At 42.2% G+C, this 27,651-nt stretch overlaps 1 protein-coding gene across 10 annotated transcripts in view; it reads left to right on the forward strand.

Annotated features, from left to right (window-relative positions):
- The first annotated feature begins 4,352 nt into the window (after positions 1–4,352).
- LOC129832045 (elastin-like) overlaps positions 4,353–27,651 on the forward strand; it is a 93,390-nt gene continuing 70,091 nt past the window's right edge. For all 10 annotated transcript variants that reach the window (XM_055895761.1, XM_055895762.1, XM_055895763.1 and 7 more), the window contains exons 1-2: positions 4,353–4,649; positions 25,077–25,151. In XM_055895761.1, the coding sequence (XP_055751736.1) occupies positions 4,574–4,649; positions 25,077–25,151 (151 nt within the window). In that variant the 5' untranslated portion in view covers positions 4,353–4,573. The remainder of the gene's footprint in view (positions 4,650–25,076; positions 25,152–27,651) is intronic.

Consider the following 27,651-nt stretch of genomic DNA (forward strand, 5'->3'; position numbering starts at 1 on the left):
ACATTCTTTACCTCCCAAACAGACTCGTCAGCTGGGGCCATTAGTCTTAAATAATTAAACATTGGAAGAATAGTGTTGTTCAGGATACAGCATGAGGTCAGATGTCCTGGTAATGCTTTGAGTGGTAACTAATGATTTACTGTAACCATGAGAGAAGGGAACTGTACAAGTGTTTTTTTTGTTTGGATTGCTGTAACACAGGGTTTTAAATGATTTATTCAGTATGACCGGGTACATTGAGGCAACAAAGAAAACAGATGATTATTCTGTTAGTTACAAAAGATAACACAGTGCCACGGACGCGGCCCACTACCAAGGACTGTGGGCTCTCCTTCTCCATGGCCAACGTGAGTAAAACATTTAAACATGTTAACCCCCGCAAGGCTGCAGGCACAGACAGCATCCCTAGCCGCGTCCTCAGAGAATGCGCAGACCAGCTGGCTGGTGTGTTTACAGGCATATTAAATCTCTCCCTATCCCAGTCTGCTGTCCCCACATGCTTCAAGATGGCCACCATTGCTCTTGTACCCAAGAAGGCAAAGGTAACTGAACTTAATGGCTATCGCCCCGTAGCACTCACCTCTGTCATCATGAAGTGATTTGAGAGACTAATCAAGGCTCATATCACCTCTACCTTACCTGCCACCCTAGACCCACTTCAATTTGCTTACCGCCCCAGTAGATCCACAGACGATGCAATCGCCATCACTCTGCACACTGCCCTATCCCTGCCCTATATGGACAAGAGGAATACCTATATAAGAATGTTGTTTATTGACTATAGCTCAGCATTCAATACCACAGTACCCTCCAAGCTCATCATTAAGCTCGAGGCCCTGGGTCTGAACCCCGCTCTGTGCAACTGGGTCCTGGACTTCCTGACAGGCCACCCACAGGTGGTGAAGGTAGGAAACATCACCCCCATAAACGCTAACCCTCAACACTGGGGCCCCACAAGGGTACGTGCTCAGCCCTCTCCTGTACTACCTGTTCACCCATGACTGCATGGCCAAGCACGCCTCCAACTCAATCATCAAGTTTTCAGACGACACAACAGTAGTAGGCTTGTTGATTACCAATGATGACGAGACAGCCTACAGGGAGGAGGTGAAGGCTCTGGGAGTGTGGTGCCTGGAAAACAACCTCTCACTCAACGTCAACAAAACAAAGGAGATGATCGTGGACTTCAGAAATTCAGGAAAGAGCAGAAGGTGCATCCCCCTATCAACATCAACCGCAGTGGAGAAGATGGAAAGATTCAAGTTCCTTGGCGTACACATCACTGACAAACTGAAATGGACCACCCACACAGACAGTGTGGTGAAGAAGGCGCAACAGAGCCTTTTCAACCTCAGGAGGCTAAAGAAATCTGGCTTGTCACCTAAAACCCTCACAAACTTTTACAGATGCACAATTGAAAGCATCCCCTCGGGCTGTATCACCGCCTGGTACCAAAACTGCACCACCCGCAACCGCAAGGCTCTCCAGAGGTTTGTCCAATGCATTACCAGGGGCAAACTACCCCCCCTCCAGGACACCTACAGCACCCGATGTCACAGGAAGGCCAAAAAGATCATCAACCACCCGAGCCACTGCCTGTTCACCCCGTTATCATCCGGAAGGCAAAGGCGGGACAGGTGCATCAAAGCTGAGAGACTGAAAAACAACTTCTACCTCAAGGCCATCAGACTGTTAAAAACCTCTACGGGATCGGTGTCCCCCCCGTGGGACGTTTGAGCTAACGTAGGTTAATGTGATTAGCATGAGGTTGTAAGTAACAAGTACATTTCCCAGGACATAGACATATCTGATATGGGCAGAAAGCTTAAATTCTTGTTAATCTAACTGCACTATCCAATTTTCAGTAGCTATTATAGTGCAAGAATACCATGCTATTGTTTGAGGAGAGTGCACAGTTATGAACTTGAAAATGTATTAATAAACCATTTGATTGATTTGATGCTTTCAGAAATTCCATTCCGTCAAAAGAAAAAGGTTATTACGCTGATAAGAACTTGCTTATAAGCAAATAAATGTCTTATCTGATATAGGTTTTCTTCAAGTTATACCCGCTGGCTGACCTGAAAGAACCCCCTGGATTTTTACACTTCTTTAGATGTCCCAGTGACCCAACTCGTTGACCTGGTGTTCTCTATTGTGAAGCGTCTATACAATAAAAGTCAAGATGATTCTGCACCCCAAAAAATCTGAAAGAAACTATTGGAAGCTTGGGAAATCCACTGAGGTTGATATTTAACTGTAGTTAACAAGTTTGTTTGTGAATGACCAAAGGCCCCTTTTAACTGGAAAACAGTAGGAGTCCTGAGGCAAGCCTGATTGGAGGGGATCAACATCAGGGAATCTTGACGTTAATGTAGTATGTTGCCATTATGAAGAGTACTGTTTGTCTTGGGAAACAGGGCCTATTTGTATGTGTGCTATAGCCTGTGTGTCAAGTTTATGTCTGAAAGAATAATCAGTGTTGGCCCCGACTCCTGCCAGAGAAAGAAACCCCGTTTGACCCCCCTTCTCACCTCAAAATCCAAATATGTGTCCCGGGACACAAATGAAGGATGGACAATGACAGCCTTGTCAGCGGTGAGATGTTTGTAAAGTAATGGGCTGCACTTCCTATGCTGAACTGAAACTGTTCACAGGTGTTTGGAGAGGAAGTGACCCGTGAGTCACCTGCCAGTGATCTACCTCCAACACAAACCTCCAACCGACACAACAGATCTGAAACCGATGATTTGAGTTCTGGTTATCCTCTAGATTAGGATTTAGATTCTCCCCCTTGTAGGAAGAATATGTTAACCCACAGTGAACCCTGGAAATGGGACTCTTATTAGGTAATCATTTGGGTAATCTGGTGCAGTGCTGAGCTAGCCAGCATCATGGTTTAGTAGCACTGGTTTAGTGAGATGGCACAGAGCTCTAACCTGACAGTCATGGCTGACTGAAAAGTGAGATATTTCAACACAAGTTTTGGATGGAAAGTCCTAGCAAATAGGAAGTTCGGTTCCGCTTTTACTTTATGAGCTGGCTAGCTAAATACGTTTTTCCTTTGCCACAGAAGCATTTTGTTTTGCATGTGACTTTAAAGCCATAGCACTGTAAAGCAAATGTTTACCATTAAGTTCTGAATGGAATAGAGAGGGCTCCGCCACACTTCATTAAAATAAACGTGTGCAATAGTGCTAGGATATACACTGAGATTGTATTACAGCAATGCAGGGATTACCTGTAAGAGAAATGGAGGAATCTCAGTGAATAATTTCTCTCCTAATGGCTGTACAATATGCTGACTTTGGAAACTCTCATAAAAGAGGAATTCTGGCCATGAGCAGAATGCTCTCTGAGATCCAAGGGCAGCACAGAGAGTAGGTGATGTCTACCCAGCAGCTTCCATGGAGACCCCATAGGTAGGGTCTGTCGTCAAAACGTCATCGGAATGCCTCTCAAGCTGATTAATAGCTCAGAGGTCTGTCCTTATCCTGGCAGCGCAACTCAGGACAGTAGATTGTCAAACTATGTCAAGGTTGTGAATCGGAATGGGCTGCTTCAAGCTCCATTGCTTCATAGGGGGTCGCAGTTGGAAATGTAACTGTATGTGTGTGTTTAAACGTTTATCCTGCTGACCAAGCTGGCCTAGCTGAACAACAGTCTGATGTTTGTTAGAAGGCATTTCTCCGACAGACATCTCTCTCTCAGTGACGCTGGCAGTGTTCTCACTGCCCTGCTAGAACCGCTCTTCACACGTGGGCCGTAGGGCAGGCTGAATTGCTATTTCTAGCCTCTTCAGACTATCTGCTGCCTCTTATGTTTCTGCCTTGATATTTGGTGAAAGTTTGTAACTGAATTGAAGTTTACTTTATTTTTCTTTTAAACTCTTTGATAGTTGTTCCCTCTGTCTGGAAGGATTTAGGGTCATCGGAACACCACTGAATCTGTGGAAAAAACCCTCAAAATATTGTGTTGCTGAAAACCCTCTACTCTATTACTAAGAGGAATAGTCATGGAAAACAGGTAATTACCCAAGATTTGTTCACTGGTTTACTCTCCCTCTCTTTCTCTTCCCCAGTCTCTCTCTTACTCTCTCTCCCTGTATCTCTCTGTCTCTGTCTCTCTCACTGTGTACTTTTAAACATAAGTCCTCTCTGAATCCATGCAAATGTCTGGCAGACAGTGCAATTCCTTTTGGATGAGGGGGGTGGGAAGGAGGGGGGTCTCTCCTTCTGCCTCTCTCTCTCCTTCCCTCTCTCTTTCTTTTTTCTCCCCCCTTCTCTCTCTCTCTCTCTCTCTGGCAGCAGAGCCTGCACTGTTGGCAGGAGTGACCAGAATAAAAACAGCAACATCAGACATAGGGGAGGGAAAAAGCGAAGTGATCCATTGAACCAAAAGTCTTTGCCCTCTCTAAATTACGTAGTGGCCCATATCTTTTCTCTTTTTTTTCCACTTTAAAAAAAAAATTGTTTTTCTTTCTTTTGTACTTGAAAACCTCTGGTTATTGGTAATTAGCTTGAGGAGAATAAAACCAGCCGATAGGGAGAGGGGTGGTGCATTGTGGAGCGAGATGGCTAACAGAATGGTTCTATCACTCCTTCATGGTTTCTTCTACCTCTCTCTGATTCAGCCCTCTCTTCAAGGAGGTAGGTGTGTGCCTAGGTGAACTCAGCCATGACCTCTGCTACCTAGATAGCAGGCTTAGGGTGCGGGTATTTTAGAACAGGTGCAGGTCTATGTCTCTGTGTTTCTCTTTGCTCTTCTCAGTTGTTTCACAGAGGACTTTAACCACTCCAACCTCTTTGTTGTGTGTGCAGTTCTGCCTATTTCATAAAGTGTATGGGATATTTGTCATGCATGCACTGATATCCACTGACCCAGTCTTGTCTTGCTTATTTTGCCTGCAAACCCTGCTAAAGAGGACCTGTCTAGAAAGCAATTCAGATAACTTATTTCTGTGCAAAATTCACGCAATTCCTATGCAAAACCTTTTCTCCATAAAAAATGTTTTTTGTTTCTCTCAAATACCCTCAAAATGTTAGCATCTAAAATATAAACCATACTTCGAACTGAATATTTATTTTGAAAGTAGCACTTATGACTATTCAGTCATGTTGATTCTATCTGACTCTCTGTACAAGTGTCAAAGATTTTAAAAGCCCCAACTTTCCATTGCATGAAGTTCAAGATAACAACATTCTGTTCCATTGCATTGCAGATCTACCACTCACTTAACACACACAATGGTAATCTGCTCCATATTTGCATGTGCTTTGTGTTCTTGTAGTTGTGGCTAATATTGTCCAGGTTTTGGACCAGATACAGTATTTATGCCTGCAGGGTTAGAGTTGTTGTGGTATTTTTAGAGAGGATTGTCTTTCTAAAGGCAGATTCCGTGTCTAAATACATATATCATAACAGTCTGGCTCATTTCTTTATTAGGTACATATTTCTATTTTAAGAATTGTAAAGGATTTATATTGAGGATAGAAAAGGTAGTCTTTGCAAAAATCTGTGTCACACATGGTAATATTGATCCAACAATTGGATCTCCAGCAATATTTTCAACTTGATTTTATATGTTGACTTAAACAACAACATATTAGCTTAAATTTAAAAGTGAAATGAAATGATTGTGGTGGTTATAAAGCCTAAACAAACATTTTATTAGGACCTCTAAAATTGTTTCTTGAATTTATACAATTTCAGATAAAAATGGAGGAACTGTCCAGGCTTATGTTGGAAGTGCTCACTAGGAAGAGTGAACAATAAAATATATATATCCTAAACACAGAAATACAGAAATATGAGTGACCTGGCTTAGCGCAAATTGACATACAGTATGTTTGGTTTCTAGAGAAGACTGTTTCCAACAGGTTTCAGTGTTTTGAGTGTGAATGAAATCAGGGGCGTATTCATTACGCCGATTCTGTAGCAAAACATTTATTAAACGGAAGCAAACGGAACAAAATGGGGAGGGACCTACCTGAATTTGTCCAATAGAAACTTTAGTTTTCCGTTTGGTTCTTAAACAGTAAACTGTTTCTGTAATGAATACGCCCCTGGCTTCAAGCACCGGAGGGGAGTTCTGTGTAGCTTTACTGTAATGTAAAGCCGAATCCCATACATTACTACAGCATATTAGTGTGCAATGCATAACTCCAACTGGTCCCTCTTTCCCGTCAGCTACGTCATGTAGAATTACCCATAATGAATTCCCATGTGAACGGCGGTGTGGATCTGAGCGTGAGTGTGTTTGTGTGTGTGTGTGTGTGTGTGTGTGTGTGTGTGTGTGTGTGTGTGTGTGTGTGTGTGTGTGTGTGTGTGTGTGTGTGTGTGTGTGTGTGTGTGTGTGTGTGTGTGTGTGTGTGTGTGTGTGTGTGTGTGTGTGTGTGTGTGTGTGTGTGTGTGTGTGTGTGAGATTCCTCTGTTCCACAGCATGTGGTCTGAGGTATTCATTTCTAACCAAGTTTGGGGCGGACAACAGCTTATCTTTTTGTACAGAGAGAGAGAAAGAGGGAGGGCAAAAAGAGAGAAAGGGTCAGTGATTGCTCAGAGCTGCGTACGTCGTTCACTCTTTCCTTCAAGCTGCGAGGAGTTTCCACTTTCTCCTCTTTCCCTCCCTACTTTGATATTGTTTTTGTTTTGTTTATGCGAGCAGCCAGAGTTGTTTAGTCCCTCCAGTTGGAAAGCATGTTGAAGTTCTGCACTGCTGTCTGATCTCTTCAAGCCAAGCCAGCTCTTTTCAAAATCTATTTATTTGCCCAAAAAGAATGCATGTATCTTCTGTTCCCCAGCTGTTAGTATCTGAGTCTGAGCTATTATTCTCTCTAACTGTGTCAGATAGAGTTATAGATGGTGGAGCTGCTACAGTCCATTTTAAAACCCCTGACTGGAATATTTTGACCTTATATAGTCTTATATTTAACTGTATCTTAAATCAGTGGCCGGATCTGCGATGTTGATGAGTGTGATAGGAGTAAATGGTCAAATTTAACCAAGGTGATTCATCATAAACTGTACACACAGTAATATATCAGCAATGTGACGTCAGACACCTGTTATAACCACCTTATGACAAATTAATCTCATTTTGACATGACATATGCGTTTATGATGATTGATACATAGGTTTTTACGTGACTTTGTGGTTTTTCCAAGCTGTCTCCTCTTTATTAGACTTTATTGGATGGCACGTTAACTTACAGGTCAATAGAAGCCCCATTCACCTGTTAAGCACCTGTGATATTTGAATGTATAGGAAAACTGCCCAGAGCCTGTGGATCTGAGGACTGTGGATCTCTTCAGTAATATATTTGCTCATCTAATATTGTTTTTGCCGTCACAGCAGTTTTCTTCCAACTCTTCTTTACACTGACCTAAACTGGTGAGCCAATTGCCTCGTCTGAAACAAACAGAGCTCAGTTCAGCTTTAGAGAGCAGCAGCTCAGCTCAGAGAGAATTTACAGCATACGGACGGAGGGGCCAGCGAATATCAATATTGGCTTAGGAGCCAAACTTTGATCTTCAGTGAACGTAAAATCCATCCCTATCAAACCTGTTCTGAGGTGCTGAAACCAACTCCAGCTGTCTCTGGCTGTGGCTGGAAAGTTAAGAAACCCTCTAGCTCGTTCCAAGTAAGTGTCAATTATCTGAAAGTAATGCAAACCCCATTAACACCCAATCACCTTTTTAAGAGGGTTTTCACCAACAGAAAAAACTCTGCTTGCTCATTCTTTGGACAGTTATCATGAGAATGGGATCGAGGAGCATTTTTTTTGCGAGTGTGAATGAGTTATGACGCATGAGGGAACGTCAGGGAAGGAGTTGGGAAATAAATATGCAGCTTGTCAGTTGTGATATGACTCTGTCTGGCATCCCTGAGCATGTACTGTGGCAGACTGCTGAAATGTGTCATCAGTTCCTCTGACCTTTTTTATTTTTTTATTTAACCTTTATTTAACTAGGCAAGTCAGTTAAAAACAAATTCTTATTTTACAATGACGGCTAAACCCTCCCCTAACCCGGATGACGCTGGGCCAATTGTGCATCTCCCGATGGGTCTCCCGATCACGGATGGTTGTGATACAGCCCGGGATCAAACCAGGGTCTGTAGTGACGCCTCTAGCACTGAGATGAAGTGCCTTAGACCGCTGTGCCACTCGGGAGCCCTCAATAAATAAATAATTTCCTACAAACAAACACCATCTGTCAGACGGATAGAGTGAGAATGGGATGTTATTCTGATCAAAATAAATCTGAGAAGCGACAGATGGAGTTAAGTGGCCTCTTCCTCAAAGACACAGTCCCAAATGGAACCCTATTTCCTATATAATGCACTACTTTTGACTAGAGCCCTGTGTGCCCTGGTCAAAAGTATTACACTATAAAGGGCATAGTCAGACTAAATGTAATGTAGAGACTACAGTTCAATCAAGATCTCTCTGTAAAACTGCCTGCTCTGAGCACGTCTCGTTTGACCTAAATTGGCTAATTACCTTTTCATTAATGGTCATTCATGTGGTATCCACACCCATCCGATGTTTACCCTGAAGTATCTGGATAGTATGAGACTTGTGAAGGAAAGACCAAACATTCTGTCAGCTTCCAATGCTACTGCCAATCCCTCTGGGATTAATAACTATCCTGGCATTCGACAAACTCTTCTCTCAACCGTCCATCTCTTTTCTGTACTTAGTCACACAAAGTAATGTAATCAGAGTTTGTTCACTCTTTTACATGCTAAATTGCCAAGAAGTGTATCAGATATCAACGTTTCAGTTCACACCTCAGTGTACTCTGTCACTTTAGTTCAGACAATTCCAGTCAATGACGGGTTTCAAAAACAGTGCCAGAGTCATTCGTTTCTGTTTTATGACCAACACTGTTAATGACACAACCCTGACAAGCATGCAGATGCCGGCAGAGGATAAAGAATAACAAAAGTTCCACCAACTCTGTTAATTTCCTTCCAGCCAGTCTCATAAGAATTAAGACGAGTCTGTGAGTTTTGCTCTGCATGCAGTGCTGCCTGGAAGCCCTGGAAGTCAGTTTGCCTCTTTTGGCGCCGAAGCTCAGGCTTTCAGGACTTCAGAGGATTCTAATCCGTTAGTTCTCTCCGTCAGTGACACTCTCCTGGCCGCAGTTGAAGGTGAATGAAATCATGGCAGATTGAATGGCACACCTCGCCTGTCGGTTGGGCAGACTGGTGATGAATTGCCCTGGCTTTCTGTGCTGTGTTGTGTTGCCCCTGCTTCACCGCTGGTTTGGTTGGTAGATTCCCAATCTGATTATCTCGACTCTGATCTTCTCTGTTGAGCTTTGCAGTAGCTCTCTAGTTATTTATTGGAGATGTGTGTTTGTGAGTGAAGCACCTTTCTGGACACGTGACACTCTGGGTCTTCCTATCCTGTGGCGGACCTCATGAGAGCCAGTTTCATCATAGCGCTTGATGGTGTTTGCGACTGCACTTGAAAAACTTTCAAAGTTCTTCACATTTTCCGGATTGACTGACCTTTAGGTCTTAAAGTAATGATGGACTGTTGTTTCTCTTTGCTTATTTGAGCAGTTCTTGCCGTAATATGGAATGGTCTTTTACCAAATAGGGCTATCTTCTGTATACCACCTCTACAACTGATTGGCTCAAACGCATAAAAAATGTACTTTTAATTTAAAAGTATTCCAAGTGACTACCTCATGAAGCTGGTTGAGAGAATGCCAAGAGTGTGCAAAGCTGTCATCAAGGAAAATGGTGGCTACTTTGAAGAATCTAAAAAATAAAATATATTTTGATTTGTTAAACACTTTGTGTTATTTCATAGTTTTGATGTCTTCACTATTATTCTACAATGTAGAAAATAGTAAAAATAAAGAAAAACTCTTGAATGAGTAGGTGTGTCCAAACTGTATGTTAATTACCAAAATTATTGAATGTTCCGGTACCTTTGCTAAATTACCGGTAGCTTTGCAACCCTAGTCTTGAGTTACACTCTGAGAACCAGGCCGTGCCTTCATTGTTGCTCCGTGACCCCTTTCAGAGCCAGAGTGAGCAGGGGCTCCTGGGTCGCTGGCAGGAGCACCCTGAGGCCGCTACTGAAGATAAGACTCTCATTCTGCCGTGTTTATTCATTCCTCTCACACACTCACTGGCAGGACTGTTAACAGCGCTGACATTCTATCTGTCTTTGGCAGTTTTATATTAAAACATGCTCTCTCACTGCTACACTCTCTCTCTCTCCCGGAGCCATTTTAGAACAGGATAGCATGGCTGGGAAATCGCTTATCCAAACATCTGAAGCGCTTACAGAACATGTAGTATGGAGTCATTACTGACACACTGGTTGTAGATTTTGAGCATGCCGATTTTTGCCGGTACGAGTGTTGTAGAAACCAAACCAGACCAGATTTGAGATGGAAGAGTTGGTTTAATAGACGCGTATTTCAAAAGGAGAGCACTGGAAATGTCCAAGGAGTACCGTAGCTCCATGACTGTTCTGTACACAACGCACACTTTTATTATGTGAGTCTATGTAACAGAGATAGGCTGTTTAATGCGACCCATTTACAAATGTGTGTCTGACGTTATAGGGTTTGTGCTTTAACATGCTCACAACTGTGATGCCACAGGTTGATCGTAAAGACTTGACATGAAATCTTCGAAAAAAACACTACAGTACAACATTACACAGCACTGCCCTAATCACCATAAGCCCTTACCATGGTGAGGGAACAAGTATTGTTTCGTGGTTTGTTTATTCTCATGGTTTCGGTAGTGGGTAAATGTCAACCACACAAGCATCTCCCTGAAGATGTTTGGTCTGCGGGCAACTGGTGCCAAATGCTCAACAAAGAAGCACACTTACCTAACCCAGATGATTCATTCCGGCCATACTGAACAGCAATGTGACTAGCAGGCCTGGCCCCCAAACCTGGGTTCAAAATCATTTCCAATACCTTAGCTGGGCTTGATTAAGCTTGACTGTTGCGATGGAATCAATTGTATTTAGTATTTTATTGGAATCCCCAAATAGTCACTGTCAAGATAATGGCTACTCTTCCTGGGGTCCAAACAGAAAACAAAAGAACAAATAAAATGCATAATATACATAACTCTACATAACGTCCTGCCTCTTCCTTACGCTTCAGAAACAGGAGATGTCCCCTGCCCTATGAACCGTGCCGGCTCGCACAAGTCAAGACTTCTACAAGGCCTGCCACCTACATAATACAATAGATAATACAGTTAAAATTACAATACAAAATAGATAAAAATGTCTGTGTCTCTTCACAGTCCCCATTTTGCCATAAGGTGTTCTTTTATCCATTTTTTAAATCTGGTTTTGTTGCTAGCTTGAGTTAATGGGTGTCAGAGAGTTCCATGTAGTCATGGCTCTATTTAATACTGTGTGTTTCTCAGCCTCTGTTCTGGACCTGGGGACTGTGAAGAGACCTTTGGTTGCATGTATTGTGTTGTACTGATGAGTGTCCAAACTGTGTGCCAACTGCTTCAACAGACAGTTCGGTACCTTCAACACATCAACACCTCGCACAAAGAGCAATAGTGATGCAGTCAATCTCTCCTCAACTTTGAGCCAGGAGAGATTGATATGCATGTTACTGACATTCACCCTCCGTGTATATCTAAGTGCTGCTCTGTTCTGCACCAACTGCAATTTAACATATTTCCGTCTTTGCCGCACATGACCACAGAACTGGGTAGTAGTCCCAGTGCGACAAAACTAGGGCCTGTAGGATCTGTCTGGTCGACTGAGATGTCAAGAAAGCTGAGCAACGCCTTATCATGGAGAGACCTCTTCCCATTTTAGCAACCATTGAGTCTATATGTTTTGACCATGACAGCTTGCTATCTAGGGATACAGACAGCAGTTTAGTCTCCTCGACTTGCACAATCCCACATTATTCTATAATAGATCTAAATAAGGTTTTGCATTGAGCGAGTGATTTGTCCCAAAAACGATGCAACAGCTTCCAGGAACAATAACAGTTACAGTTAAATGAGAAAATTGGGAAAAGGAATAAAACAACAATATGTACATAACAACTGTCCATTCTAAAACTGGGTGTCAGTTATTTGTTTTACTGTGGTAGCCAATGTGTATACTGTTGAGTCGTCAGCGTACATAGACACACAGGCTTTATTCAAGGCCAGTGGAAGGTCATTAGTAAAAACAGAAAACAATAATAGCCCAAGCCAGCTGCCCTGCGGTACACCACACTCAACTGAATTTGAATTAGAGAGGCTTCCTTTAATGAAAATCCTCTGTGTTCTATTAGATAGGTAACTCTCCATGATAAGGCAGAGGATGCAAATCCATAACACCTCTTTGCAATAGGTTATGATCAATTATATCAAAAGCTCCACTGAAGTCTAACAAAACAGCTTCTTCTTACTACTATAGAATAATTGCAAAGCTGCAAACCACATCCATCTTGCACTCCAAGCAGGCTAAAGCAAATGCTCAAAGTATTTGAAAGACCTCGAATAGCATTTGAACTCAGGTATACTGGCCTCAATTTGTGAGCTGTGAGGGGAGCGGTCGGTTGGTTGGTCTCGCTGGGCCAACGCTCTCAAATGGGCCTTGTCAGGAATGTTCCTCAGTCTATTTGAGTTTTTGACCCCCCGCTGTCCATTATCTGATCTCCCAGGTGTACTATGAACCCCATGCAGCAGATCCTAAAGGAACCTGTCTTGTAAAAATTCAGTCAAATCAGCCATCTCTGATGCTCTTTTAAAACGTTCCATCTGCCAGATGTTTGGAGCGGCTTGTCAGTGTTTGTTTTATGACAATCATAAAGCATCGTAAAAATAAATGGAATCTTTTCCAGTTATGGAGGACCCGTTCATGGCATTTTCTATTGTTCCTAATACCTCAGGTATTCACCATTAAATGGTTCATATGGCATAATTAAGAGGGTAACATAAGAAACAATCATATACTGTTACTCGTTCATGTTAAAGAGGGATAAAAATACAAAGCAATGTTATGACAACAGTTCATTTTATCACCATATAGATAGACAATCTTGCAAATGTAACTAAATGATTAAGAGGAAATTCCAAGCTTTACACATGTGACAGATGTTTTTTAGTAACATGGATTATTGTCTTGGTTTAAGTGATGTCAAAAAGGAGTTCTATAAATCTTTGTTTGTTTTTGTTTTGTTAGCACCAAAGTTAGTACATCATCTTTGGACATGGTCCCATACCCACATACATTTTAGCCTAGTTTATGAAATTGTAGTAGTGAGGGCCTGTTCGAACTTAGCTGACATTTCTGGTTCAGAAAAGACTGGAAGTTACACATTTTGTGCTTTTCTTCATACCCTGTAAGTGTGTAGTAACGAACTACAGTGTACTTATGCTTGCCAGAATGAGGGTAAATCTTGGGTAAATATCTCATTATTCATGTCCTTATCTGAACATAAAAATGTAAGTTACCTTGGATGGTTATTGAAAGTAACCTGTATCCTTGAAAATGCTAGTCTTATCATAGGCAATGAGCAGACTACTAATTACATACTTAGTTTGCTCTGTCCTTTTAACAGATTGTGTAAGATGTGATGAAGTAAGTTTCTTTAGAATCGAGTTCAATTGTCATTCCATAGCTTACGTTCCTGTCATGTTCAATACATCGTCTATAAAATCTTCAAAAGTAAAAAGGAATTTGCAGCTGTTGCAAACCTTATTTTTTTTCCTAGACATCGTCTCTCTGAACCTATGAAGGAGAGAGATCATGCACTATGTCAACGTCCCGGTACAGTAGGTAGGTTCTGTCTCAGCCAAGAGACATTGGAGGGCTGAAGATTAGTGGGGATGATGAGATCAGAATTCCGCCTCCTTTTAAAATAGTACCGTCGGTGTGTCATTTGTTTATTTGACTTTGCATACTTTACATTTATGCTCTGCTCCACAGATGTGTGTATCAGAGCGGCTGGGGCTGGGGCCTTGAGTTCAGACAGAGGGAGAGAGGAGAGAAGGGGAAGAAAGGTGGAGGGAGAGAGGCACGGAGTTCTTCTGTCATCAAGATTTACTCTTTTCACTCTTGTCTTTCTTTGACCCACCTCCCCCCTCCCTTTTCTCGCTAAGCGTTCTGGAAAATATAATGCTAAACTGTGACAAAAAGTAGGCCAGACGCCACAAGTCTGATAGCTGTTGTTGCTTAGTGCCAGGAACCAGGGAGTCTTCTCCGCTCTGCTCTGCTGCACTGCTCTGTAGATCCTGGTCTCAGGATGTCAGCCTCCTTTAAGACTGAGCCTTTCACTGCAATCAGAAGAGTTCTTTACATAAAACTGGGAAAGTGATTTTAAAATGTGATTCTAAGACAGTGCTCCAAGCCATTTATTGAAGGTCATTAGAAAGCACTTTATTGTTAAACACCACTGCAAAAAATGATGACAGACATTAATTATTTTAGATAAATATATTGATTGAAGTGTGGAAACCGGAGCAGTGGATCAGACTCTTGGGAATAACTCATCAAATCTTATTGAGGAATCTGAAAGAATGTGTAACTGCATAGTTTTAATAATGCTTTATGGCATGCTTATTTTATTTCTAATTGTTAACCACTGACTAATCAACAAAGTGGCTTGTCCAGCACTCCATGTGATTTGTATAATTGCTTACTCTATATATGGTCTGGGAAGAAATAAATTGTGCATCAGTGAAGGCCCAAAGTTAGGCACAATGTTAGGCTAATCATAGCCTGTACAAATATATTTATTTTTCAGTTCCAGTTGGTTTAAATTGCTTGGCATCATTAGTCTTACGATCAAGGAAAATGGATTAGAAGAACATACGCCAGCTTGATCATTGCTGTGGAATAGTCAAAGAATTATTACACATTGACTAAATCAGCATTGTTTGCTGTTTGGGGTTTTAGGCTGGGTTTCTGAATAGCACTTTGTGACATCTGCTGATGTAAAAAGGGCTTTATAAATACATTTGATTGATTGATTGGTTGAATTAAGGTAATCATTACATCATTCATTGTGTCATTGATTTCTTTCACAAACAAACTTTTTTTTCGGTTATATACCAGAAAGTATTCATACCCCTTGACTTATTCCATATATGCTGTGTTACAGCCTGATTTCAAAATGGATTAAATGCAAAAAATTGTCTCCCATCTACATACAATGCCCCATAATGACAAAGTGAAAATTTTGCACATTTATTTAAAATGAAATACAGAAATATCGTATTTATATAAGTATTCCCACCCCTGAGTCAATACATGTTAGAATATCCTTTGTCAGTTATTGTAGCTGTGAGTCTTTCTGAGTAAGTCTCTAAGAGCTTTGCACATCTGGATCACACAATATTTTCACATTATTCTTCTTAAAACTCTTCAACCTCTGTCAAGTTGGTTGTTGATCCTTGCTAGACAATCATTTTCAAGTCTTGCCATATATTTTCAAGACGATATAAGTCAAAACTGTAACTAGGCCACTTAGGAACATTCAATGTCATCTTGGTAAGCAACTCCAGTGTATATTTGGCCTTGTGTTTTAGGTTATTGTCCCGCTGAAAGGTGAATTTGTCTCCCAGTGTCTGTTGAAAAGCAGACTGAAGCAGGTTTTCATCGAGTATCTTTTCTGTTCTTAGCTTATTCCATTTATTTTTATCCCCACAAAAAACTCCCTAGTCATTGCCGATGACAAGCATACCCATAACATGATGCAGACACCACCATGCTTGAAAATATGACGAGTGGTACTCAGTGATATGTTGTGTTGGATTTGCCCCAAACATACCGCTTTGTATTCAGGACATAAAGTTAATTTCTTTGCCCAATTTTATGCTGTTTTACTTTAGTGCCTTATTGCAAGCAGGATGCATGTGCTCTTCTTTGTGAGGCATTGGAAAACCTCCTTGGTCTTTGTGGTTGAATCTGTATTTGGAATTCACTGCTCGACTGAGGGACCTTACAGATAATTGTATGTGTGGGGTAGAGAGACGAGGTAGTCATTCAAAAATCATCTTAACAACTATTATTGCACACAGAGTGAGTCCATGCAAATTATTATGTGACTTGTTAACCAAAGTTTTATTCCTGAACTTATTTAGGCTTGCCATAGCAAAGGGGTTGAATACTTAATGATTCAAGACATTTGTCACGCCCTGGCCTTAGTATTCTTTGTTTTCTTAATTATTTTAGTTAGGTCAGGGTGTGACATGGGTTATTTATGTGGGTTTTGTAGTGTCTAGGGTAGTTGTAAGGTTTAGGGGGTTTATTTAGAGTAGTTGGGTTTATGTTTAGTGTAGTTGTCTAGGTGTGTCTATGGTTGAGTGTAGGTGTTTAGGAAAGTCTATGGTTGCCTGAATTGGGTCTCAATTAGAGACAGCTGGATATTGTTGTCTCTGATTGGGAGCCATATTTAAGGTAACCATAGGCTTTAGCTGTTTGTGGGGAATTGTCTATGTTGAACGTTTGTAGCATGTGTGTGTGCACTACGTTTATAGCTTCACGGTCGTTTGTTGTTTTGTTAGTTTGTAAGTGTTTTGTTTCGTTTTGCCTTCTTCACAAAATAAAAGAAGATGGCTTATTTTCCACATGCTGCGTTTTGGTCCGTCTCACTCCCACACGATCGTGACAACATTTCAGCTTTTCATTTTCTATTAATTTGTTTAAAAAAATCTAAAACATAATTATACTTTGACAATAAAAATCTAATAAAATCCAAAATGTATTTGTAACATGCACCGAATACAACAGGTGTCGACCTTACAGTGAAATGCTTACGTACAAGCCCTTAACCAACAATGCATTTTTGGTACAGAATCAATGTGCGGGGCACAGGTTAGTCGAGGTAATTGAGCTAGTATTTACATGTAGGTACTGTAGAGGTAAAGTGACTATGCATAGATAATAAACAGAGAGTAACAGCAGCGTAAATGCAAATAGTCCAGGTAGCCATTTGATAAGCTGTTCAGGAGTTTTATGGCTTGGGAGTAGAAGCTGTTAAGAAGCTTTTTGGACCTAGACTTGGCGATCCGGTACCGCTTGCCGTGCAGTAGCAGAGAGAACAATCAACAACTAGGGTGGCTGGAGTCTTTGGCAATTTTTAGGGCCTTCCTCTGACTCAGCCTGGTATAGAGGTCCTGGATGGCAGGAAACTTGGCCCCAGTGATGTACTGGGCCGTACGCACTACCCTCTGTAGTGCCTTGCAGTCAAAGGCCGTGCAGTTGCCATACCAGGCGGTGAAGGAACCAGTCAGGATGATCTCGATGGTGCAGCTTTAGACATTTTTGAGGATCTGACGACCCATGCCAAATCTTTTCAGTCTCCAGAGGGGGAATAGGCGTTGTCGTGCCCTCTTCACGACTGTCTTGGTGTGTTAGGACCATGGTAGTTTGAACTTGTAGCTCTCAACCTGCTCCACTACAGCCCCAACGATGAGAATGGGGGCGTGCTCTGTCTTTTTTTTTCTGTACTCCACAACCATCTCCTTTGTCTACAACACGTTGAGGGAGAAGTTGTTATCCTGGCACCACGATGCCAGGTCTCTGACCTCCTCCCTATAGGCTGTCTCATTGTTGTCGGTGATCAGGCCTACCACTGTTGTGTCATCAGCAAACTTAATAATGGTGTTGGAGTTGTGCTTGGCCAAGCAGTCATGGGTGAACAGGGAGTACAGGAGGGGACTGAGCACGCACATCTGAAGGGCCTCTGTGCTGAAGATCAGCGTGGCAGATGTGTTGTTATCTACCCTTACCACCTGGGGGCGGCCTGTCAGGAAGTCCGTGATCACACAGTCGTCCTGAACAGCTGATGCTCTCAAGCATGCTTTAGTGTTGCTTGCCTCCAAGCGAGCATAGAAGTAGTTTAGCTTGTCTGGTAGGCTCGTGTCACTGGGCAGCTCGCGGCTGTGCTTCCGTTTGTAATACGTAATAGTTTGCAAGCCCTGCCACACCCGACGAGCGTCGGAGTCGGTGTAGTATGATTCAATCTTAGTCCTGTATTGACGCTTTGCCTGTTTGATGGTTCGTCAGAGGCCATAGTGGGATTTCTTATAAGCGTCCGGGTTAGTATCTCGCTCCTTGAAAGAGGCAGCTCTACCCTTTAGCTCAGTGCGGATGTTGCCTGTAATCCATGGCTTCTGGTTGGGGTACGTACGGTCACTGTGGAGACGACGTCATCAATGCACATTTGATGAAGCCAGTGACTGATGTGGTGTACTCCTCAATGCCATCCGAAGAATCCCTGTACATATTCCAGTCTGTGCTAGCAAAACATTCCTGTAGCTTAGCATCTGCGTCATCTGACCACTTCCGTATTGAGCGAGCACTGGTACTTCCTGCTTTAGTTTTTGCTTGTAAGCAGGAATCAGGGGGATATAATTATGGTTAGATTTGCCAAATGGAAAGAGAGGGAGAGATTTGTACGCATCTCTGTGTGTGGAGTAAAGGTGGTCTAGAGTTGTTTTCCTCTGGTTACACATGCAACATCCTGGTAGAAATGATTTCAAACTGATTTAAGTTTCCCTAGGAGCGCCGCCTCTGGCTGAGCATTTTCTTGTTTGCTTATGGCCTTATAGAACTCGTTGAGTGAGGTCTTAGTGCCAGCGTCAGGTTTGTGGTGGTAAATAGACAGCTATAAAAAAATATACACTACCGTTCAAAAGTTTGAGGTCACTTAGAAATGTCCTTGTTTTTGAAAGAAAAGCACATTATTGTCCATTAAAATAACATCAAATTGATCAGAAACAAAGTGTAGACATTGTTAATGGTGTAAATGACTATTGTAGCAGGAAACGGCTGATTTTTAATGGAATATCTACATAGGCGTACAGAGGCCCATTATCAGCAACCATCACTCCTGTGTGTTCCAATGGCATGTTGTGTTAGCTATCATTTTAAAAAGCTAATTGATCATTAGAAAACCCTTTTGAAATTATGTTAGCAAAGCTGAAAACTGTTGTGCTGATTAAAGAAGCAATAAAACTGGCCTTCTTTAGACTAGTTGAGTATCTGGAGCATCAGCCTTTGTGGGTTTGATTACAGGCTCAAAATGACCAGAAACAAAGAACTTTCTTCTGAAACTCATCAGTCTATTCTTGTTCTGAGAAATGAAGGCTATTCCATGCGAGAAATTGCCAAGAAACTGAAGATCTCATACAAAGCTGTGTACTACTCCCTTCACAGAACAGCGCAAACTGGCTCTAACCAGAATAGAAAGAGGAGTGGAAGGCCCCGGTGCACAACTGAGCAAGAGGACAAGTATAATAGAGGGTCTAGTTTAACAAACAGACACTTCACAAGTCCTCAACTGGCAGCTTCATTAAATAGTAACCGCAAAACACCAGTCTCAACGTCAACAGTGAAGAGGCGACTCCGGGATGCTGGCCTTCTAGGCAGAGTTGCAAAGAAAAAGGCATATCTCAGACTGGCCAATAAAAATAAAAGATTAAGATCGGCAAAATAACACAGACACTGGACAGAGGAAGATTGGAAAAAAGTGTTATGGATAGACGAATCTAAGTTTGAGGTGTTCGGATCACAAAGAAGAACATTCGTGAGACGCAGAAAAAAATGAAAAGATGCTGGAGGAGTGCTTTGACGCCATCTGTGAAGCATGGTGGAGGCAATGTGATGGTCTGGGGGTGCTTTGGTCGTGTTAAAGTGGAAGATTTGTACAGGGTAAAAGGGATCTTGAAGAAGGAAGGCTATCACTCCATTTTGCAACGCCATGCCATACCCTGTGGCTGGCGCTTAATTGGAGCCAAGTTCCTCCTACAACAGGACAATGACACAAAGCACAGCTCCAAACTATGCAAGAACTATTTAAGGAAGAAGCAGTCAGCTGGTATTCTGTCTATAATGGAGTGGCCACCACAGTCACTGGATCTCAAACCTATTGAGCTGTTGTGGGAGCAGCTTGACCGTATGGTACGTAAGAAGTGCCCATCAAGCCAATCCAACTATTGGGAGGTGCTTCAGGAAGCATGGGGTAAAATCTCTTCAGATTTTAAACAAATTGACAACTAGAATGCCAAAGGTCTGCAAGGCTGTAATCGCTGCAAATGGAGGATTCTTTGACGAAAGCAAAGTTTTAAGGACACAATTATTATTTCAATTAAAAATCATTATTTATAACCTTGTCAACGTCTTGACTATATTTCGTATTAATTTTGCAACTCATTTCATGTATGTCTTCATGGAAAACAAGGACGTTTCTATGTGACCCAAAACTTTTGAACAGTAGTGTAGATGAAAACTCTCTTGGTAAATAGTGTGGTCTACAGCTTATCATGAGAGACTCTACCTCATTCGAGCAAAACCTTGGGACTTCCTTAATATTATATTTTGTGCACCAGTTGTTATTTACAAATAGACACAGACCGCCACCCCGTGTCTTACCAGAGGCAGCTGTTCTACCTTGCCGATGCACCGAAATCCCAGCCAGCTGTATGTTATCCATGTCGTTGTTCAGCCACGACTCGGTGAAACATAAGATATTACAGTTTTTAATGTCCCATTGGTAGGATAGTCTTGATCAGAGCTCATCCATTTTATTATCCAATGATTCACGTTGGCTAATAGGACTGATGGTAGAGGCAGATTACCCACTCGCCGTCAGATTCTTACACAGCACCCCGACCTACGTCCCCGATATCTCTGTTTCTTCTTCATACAAATGACGGGATTTGGGCCTTGACAGGTGTCTGCAGTAAATCTTTCGTGTCCAACTCATTAAAGAAAAGATCGTCGTCCAGTACGAGGTGAGTAATCGCTGTCCTGATATCCAGGAGCTCTTTTTGATCATAAGACACAGTGGCAGAAACATGATGTACAAAATAAGTTAGATTCCGGGTGTGACGGCAGTAAATTATGTTAGTTGCTCAGCGAAACTCCATATTTGGTAAGAAACAATCTTATTTTGACATTATAACGCTTGCAGAGCTGTCTAAAGGGAAAATGAATGGAAGCTAACTCGGCTAGAGAGGAGACTAGTCATATTCCTCATCTCCTCCTCTGCCCAGATACTGGTTCAGGCTTAGCCTAAAGATCTGTGAAAGCTCTCAGAGCCAGAGGTTGGAGACAGGAGAGTAATGGTTCACTAAGCTTTCAACAAGGGGTGGAGAATGCTAGCAATTAGCTAAGTGTGTTCACGCCTGCGACTGTGTGCACATGTGTTCTATAGACTTCCAGGCGTTTCATTATCCTGTAAAAAGGACCAATTATTAGACATCCAAAGCGCAAGGTCTTGAAAGTGACAATATTAGTCACCAGCTTTCTCTTAATTGGCGTAAACACTCATGTCCCTTACTGTGCCTTTGAAGAAAATGTCTCTCATCACAGTTCTTATTGGAAAAACCATCAATGACCATGGATCAATTAGGAATGCTTAGGATTGGAAAACAATTAAATCACTAATTTGTTTGCCATCCAGTCATTAGAAGTCCTTTTTTGCTCTACAACTTTGCAATAAACTCGGGCCCTTATAGGCCTGCATAGGGTTTCAATGAACAGACCATCAGACATAGAAGCTTTTAAAATAGGTTTTCATTTGTATTCGGCTCTCTAGTTTGAGATTTGTTTGGTCTGGCTTTAATAAAATTCATGGCCAGCTAATGGTCGGTAAACATGTCAGTGCTTAGTCCTCTGGCTGATACGCAAACTGTAAACTTAACATAGAGCGGATACGCCCTATGGGGCTAAATCTGTTAGCTTTAGTCTCGTGGACAAAACGAGCCCATTGAACTTGAACTCAAAACAATCGGAGCAATGTTATTGACTAATGAGGTATGCCAAAACATGGTTCAACATCGTAGACTAAATAAGATGTTTGTTCCAGTGCCTCAGAGGTAAGCCAGATCCATTTCATGGGAAACCATGTAATCGTGTGCAAAAATTTCTCAGCTGTTTGACTTATAAACTATATAGATTGCAAATGCAGGAAATGGCATGTTATATTCAAGGTGAATACCAGATAGAAACTACTTTACATCCTATATGGGATTAAATCAGGTTATGGTCATTTATTGGTTACTTATATAACTGCAGGTTAATTCTGCCAGTCTCCTTTGCCTCCGGTATGACTTCCAATCACATGCATTCCAAAAGACTCCCATGACCAAATCATTCTTAGAGAACACTTTGAGTTTGAGCTAGACATTTAGATGAGTGATAAGAAACCAATGACTTCATACTGTAGGTCAGCATAGTTCACATTTCTTAGCTGAGGTCAATGAGTACTTAATTGGGTTGGTTCTTGTGAACCCAGTGCCCCTTACTGGGTTCTGCCCTGCCCAGTAGTATGGTGTGGTAGCTACAGTACAGTAGTAATGATAGGACGGGCTTCTGGCCAATGGAAAATTGGAGCAGAAATTACATTCTCTCCATCTGCCCTCCCTTTCAACCCTGGGGCAGGAAATCCTCCCTTTGATTGTGAAATGCGGGTCTGACAGGTCAGGTTGAAGTGGCGAACAATCATTCCACCCTGCGGGTAAAGGACAGGACTCTGCCTGGGGGCTCTGCCATGGAGCTGGCATGGCATGGCATTCACTAAGCTGAGGGAAGAGGGTGGAACACAACCACACACTCATATAGTGAAATGGCCTGGAGTGGACAGACACAAGCAAGCATACACACATTTAAGAACACACACAAATCAATCCATTAACTTGCACACTCACACATACAGTGCCTTCGGGAAAGTATTTAGACCCCTTGACTATTTCCACATTTTATTACGTTACAACCTTATGCTAAAATGGATTAAATCAATAAAAATCCTCATCAATCTACACACAATACCCCAAAATGACAAAGCGAAAAAAGGTTTTTCAAATTAAAAATCTATTAAAAATAAAATAAAAACAGAAATACCTTATTTACATACAGGATTGTATCAAGGCACAGATCTGGAGATGGGTACCAAGAAATTGCTGCAGCATTGAAGGTCCCGAGGTACACAGTGGCCTCCATAATTCTTAAATGGAAGAAGTTTGGATCCCCATAAGAGAAGCCTTTTTGGTTCCAGGTAGAACCCTTTTTGGTTCCATGTAGAACCCTCTGTGTAAAGAATTCTAGATGGCACCTTTTTTTCTAAGAGTGTAATGCTATGCCCTTGACAGCCCTTTCTGAATGTTCAGCCATGTGCATTTTTTTTCCTTTGGAACCTTGAGCCTTGCGTGTTTAGCAAGTTCTTGCTACTCAGCCAGCCATTAAGACCACAAGTCCAAACAGTAAGGAAACCCAATCGCCTCTTCTTCCCATCATCCAACTCCCTCACCATCTCAATTCAGAGCAGTTAGACTAGAGAGCATCCTCTCTCCTATCTGTCTTGGACCGATTCAGCTGTGAGCTCATTTGTTTTCCAAGGACACGGCTGCCACGCTCTTTCAAATAAATATTCACTCAAACCGACCCCTATTTACACTCCTAAACATCGTGTTTTTAAAACAACATGCATCGTCATAAAAACCATGTTAAGAATTCTAGCTCCGTAGCACAACCATATAAACCCCTGCTGGCATGTACTGAGTTTTATTGAGAATAGATTTTCAGTTAAACGAAAACAGACCAGATAGACAAAATATTTTCCCTCTCTGCTAATCAGATTTTGGTGTGCAATTTGGGTGATTTATGTGAATATGACTGACTCTGTTGTCCTCGCTAACCTTTCTCTCCAAACGAGTGACTCAGTATGGGCTTCAGCAGGCGCGGTGTTGTGCTCCAGTGTAGATTTTCACAGTTTATGTTAACTTTCCACCAGAAACACGACTACATGAGCTGACTTATTAGCGTGCTTTGTTCCATTCCTTCATGGTTTGCTTTGGCTGGGGGATGCCAGAAGTTTCCCCCTCTCTGTCTCGCTCTCTGTCTCTGTCTCTCTCTCTCTCTGTCTCTTGCTCTCTGTCTCCCTCTCTGTCTCTCTCTCTCGCTCTCTCTCGTACCTCGCTCTCCTTCTCTAACACACACACCTCTCTCCCTTTCTCCTTCCCTCTCTCTCCCTTTCTTCTTCCCTCTCTCTCCCTTCTTCCCACCTTACAGTTAAGGGGTTCTTACAGTATATTTACGAATCCTGTAGCCGGTAGCAGACAAACATTCTTGCTGATTACCTTGTTGAGTAGCAGTGACGTCTCACATGCTAAACTCCTCCTAGGGGCTGAGAGAGCGAAATAACATTGATGTGGCAATGGTGGCAGTAAACTTATTACAATGTCACAGCATGTTACGTAAAACCATGGCCAAACCTCCCTCTATGCACCAACAGCATACCCACTGGGTTTCCCCCTCCTGCTTCCCCCATTTGCCCAACTGAACATGACCAGAAAAGATCCGTCTTCATGTATTCCCCACTATACTGCCAAAATTCAACTGACAGTAATACCTTGTAATAACTTGTAATATTTTACTTAACTACTTAATAACTGGACCTAGTGGACTACATACCAATGCACTGCCTACATTCACATCATATTCTGCATTAATAAAAACATGACATGTGGCTTAAATTAATTATTCTTCACCAACAACACATGTAAGAGTCATTAAATATAATCTACATCATTTTAAGGTCCTCAGCTTCTACACTACACCGTTTTGAGGTGATACAAACCAGGTTTTTCCTTCAAATATATAACGTTATAATTGAGGCCTGAGGTCACCGCTCACAGAGAAGAGCTGTGTGGTTAGTCGTCCCAGAGCAACTAGTGGTTTCTTCTTCTTCTTGTTTCGGTTGGGTTCCTTCTACACATAAGGCAGCCATTTCTGGCCTAAAGAACGTCTATCTCGGGACTGGGCTGGGGCTCGGCTAGGAAATTGGTAGAGACGGGAACATGAAAATGCAGTGTTAAGACTTGGTCAAAATGTTCCCTGTTCCTCCAACTGCAATACCTCATCTCACTGCTAGCTTAGCTGTACAATGGGTTGAGGGTTAGGCTGTGGGTACGTAAGTTAGAGTGTTGGTCATGGCTGAGGTTTGGAATATAGTCATTTAAAAACTATGGATTGCAGTCTAGATGTTGGACCGTTAGATTAGTGTCGTGAAGTCATACAGAGCTGTCCCTGACCAGGTATGTCACCTGTCTGTCTCTCCAGGTGTGTACGTACCGGCTGGTGCTGGAGTCGGACCAGGAGCAGGAGGATCTGGACCAGGTGCTGGTCTCTACCCAGGTAACATATTAGCTACCTACGGCTGCACAGAGCAACACATTACACAACATGTCTCTTTATATAAAGTACAGTGACGTCCGGTGAGGTCTGAGGCCGGCTAGGCCGGAAGCCCACCCGTCTGGCGTCTATCCTTCTGGTTAAAGACATCAGTGACTGAATTATAAAACTCCTCCCTGTTGACCCTCAGTTTTAGAAATCTCTCGGTCACGATGGAGATGATGGCAAGGGATGAGCGTTGTCCTTGATCAATATTTGTTTCAGCGCAGAAATGTCCTCTTAACTGATGCTGTTGACTGTTGTCCACAGAGCCAGTCTTTCCATTGACACCACTCAGATTGAAATTATCTTGTTATTTTTGTCCCTTCCTTTGACGTAAGTCCCTAATGTCAGGTGTGGGTCTTCCATCCCTTCACACCCCTTGTTTCGCTAGAAAATCCAACTTTGAAAACTATTTCAGATGCAATATATGACTTGTTGGTCGATCCCCCTGTACTGGTACAGCAATACTACTCACACCACTCCTCTCAGGATTCCTCCACCTTGACCCATCTTCCTCTACCTTCTTCACTGTCTCAGCATACGACAACTTCTGTACTATTCTAACCCTGGAAACCTCAACCTGCCTCTCTCGCACCGGACATTTCTGATCCCCAGCTCCATGCGCACCCCTACAATTAACACATTCCACTACTTTCCCCAATGCTACACATTCCTTTCCCTCATGCCCTTCTGCACACTTCTCACACTTTTCTCCTACGCACTGCTGCCACATGCCCATAAGCTTGACACCTGTAACAAGGTAATGTATTTGGCACAAAAGCTTGTATGGGATAACTTACAATACCAGTCAAAAGTTTGGACACACTTACTCCTTACATTTTTTTTTTGTTTTTTTTTTACTATTTTCTACATTGTAAAATAATGATGCAGACATCAAAACTATGACATAACACATATGGAATCATGTAGTAAGCAAAAAAGTGTTGAAAAAATCCTAATATATTTTATATTTGAGATTATTCAAAGTAGCCATCCTTTGCCTTGATGACAGCTTTGCACAACGGACAAATCTGTGTTTGGCGGAGGCCAGAAGAGCGCTACCTGCCCGAATGCATCGTGCCAACTATAATGTTTGGTAGTGAAGGAATAATGGTCTGGGGCTGTTTTTCTTGGTTCAGGCCAGGGCCCTTAGTTCCAGTGAAGGGAAATCTTAACTCTACGGCATACAATGACATTCTAGACGATTCTGTGCTTCCAACTTTATGGCAACAGTTTGGGGAAGGCCCTTTCCTGTTCCAGCATGACAAAGCGAGGTCCATACAGAAATGTGACCAACCGGCTCGATTCTCACACTGGACGCTCTGGCCGAGGAGTAGGGTTGGTCCGAGCTTTCTGAACTAACAACAGCAGTCAAGCAACCAAGCTACCTTGGCTAACATTGGCTAGCTTGCTAGCCACTTCCAGGCACAAATGAGAGAACCGCTCACTCTGAACATTTTACTCTCCCTAGCAGAGCTGGTTAGGCTGTTTTTATGTTATCCAGAGCGTTGGTGACTGCAACTGTAATGTCTGTAAATGTTTTTTGCCAACATTTACAGACACAGGCCATATTCAATGGGTGTTGAGTGTTCGTAAATGTGTTAGTTATTCTGCGCTCATACTTGTAACGTTAGCTAGCTAGCCAGCCAGCTAACATTAGCTAGCTAGCTAGCTAACATTACACTTTAACTAAAAAATGACTTTCTGACAATATTAGAAACGTGTAATATCTGAAAATGTAGCTAGCTAGATGTGATGTAATTCGAAGACAGGTGTTTTCTCCATCTCTTTAGCTATCATACTCTAATTTCACTGATTTCAAAACTCGATCTCTCGGCATGTCCATTCATTATCTCAGCCAATCATGGCTAGCGGGAAGGTTGCTGGCTTTTTCTGTGGCTAAACCAACTAAGCTTGTAATTTAACAATTGTGTTCATATTTACAGATGGCATACAAGTTTGTTATTAAGGCACATGAACGTTCACATGTTCCAGAAGACATTTCTGCAAAAAAACACATTTAGATTTTTTTTTAAATTGCGTTCAAATGGCTCTCCTGTAAAGTAGTGACGCGCGACATACGCCTAGTTTCCTGAAACGAGTCACAAATGGTTTGTCGAGATCGGTGTGGAAGAACTTGACTGACCTGCACAGAGCCCTGACCTCAACCTCATCACATATCTTTGGGATGAATTGGAACGCTGACTGCAAGCCAGGCCTAATCGCCCAACATCAGTGCCCAACCTCACTAATGCTTTTGAGGCTGAATGAAAGCAAATCCCTGCAGCAATGTTCCAACATTTAGTGAAAAGCCTTCCCAGAAGAGCGGAGGCTGTTATTACAGCAAAGGGAGGACCCACTCCATATTAATGGCCATGATTTTAGAATAAGATGTTCGACGAGCAGGTGACCACATACTTTTGATTATACAGCGTACTGTACAGCATACAACATACACCTT

Source organism: Salvelinus fontinalis, chromosome 33 (assembly GCF_029448725.1).
Source record: "Salvelinus fontinalis isolate EN_2023a chromosome 33, ASM2944872v1, whole genome shotgun sequence".
Lineage (NCBI taxonomy): Eukaryota > Metazoa > Chordata > Actinopteri > Salmoniformes > Salmonidae > Salvelinus > Salvelinus fontinalis.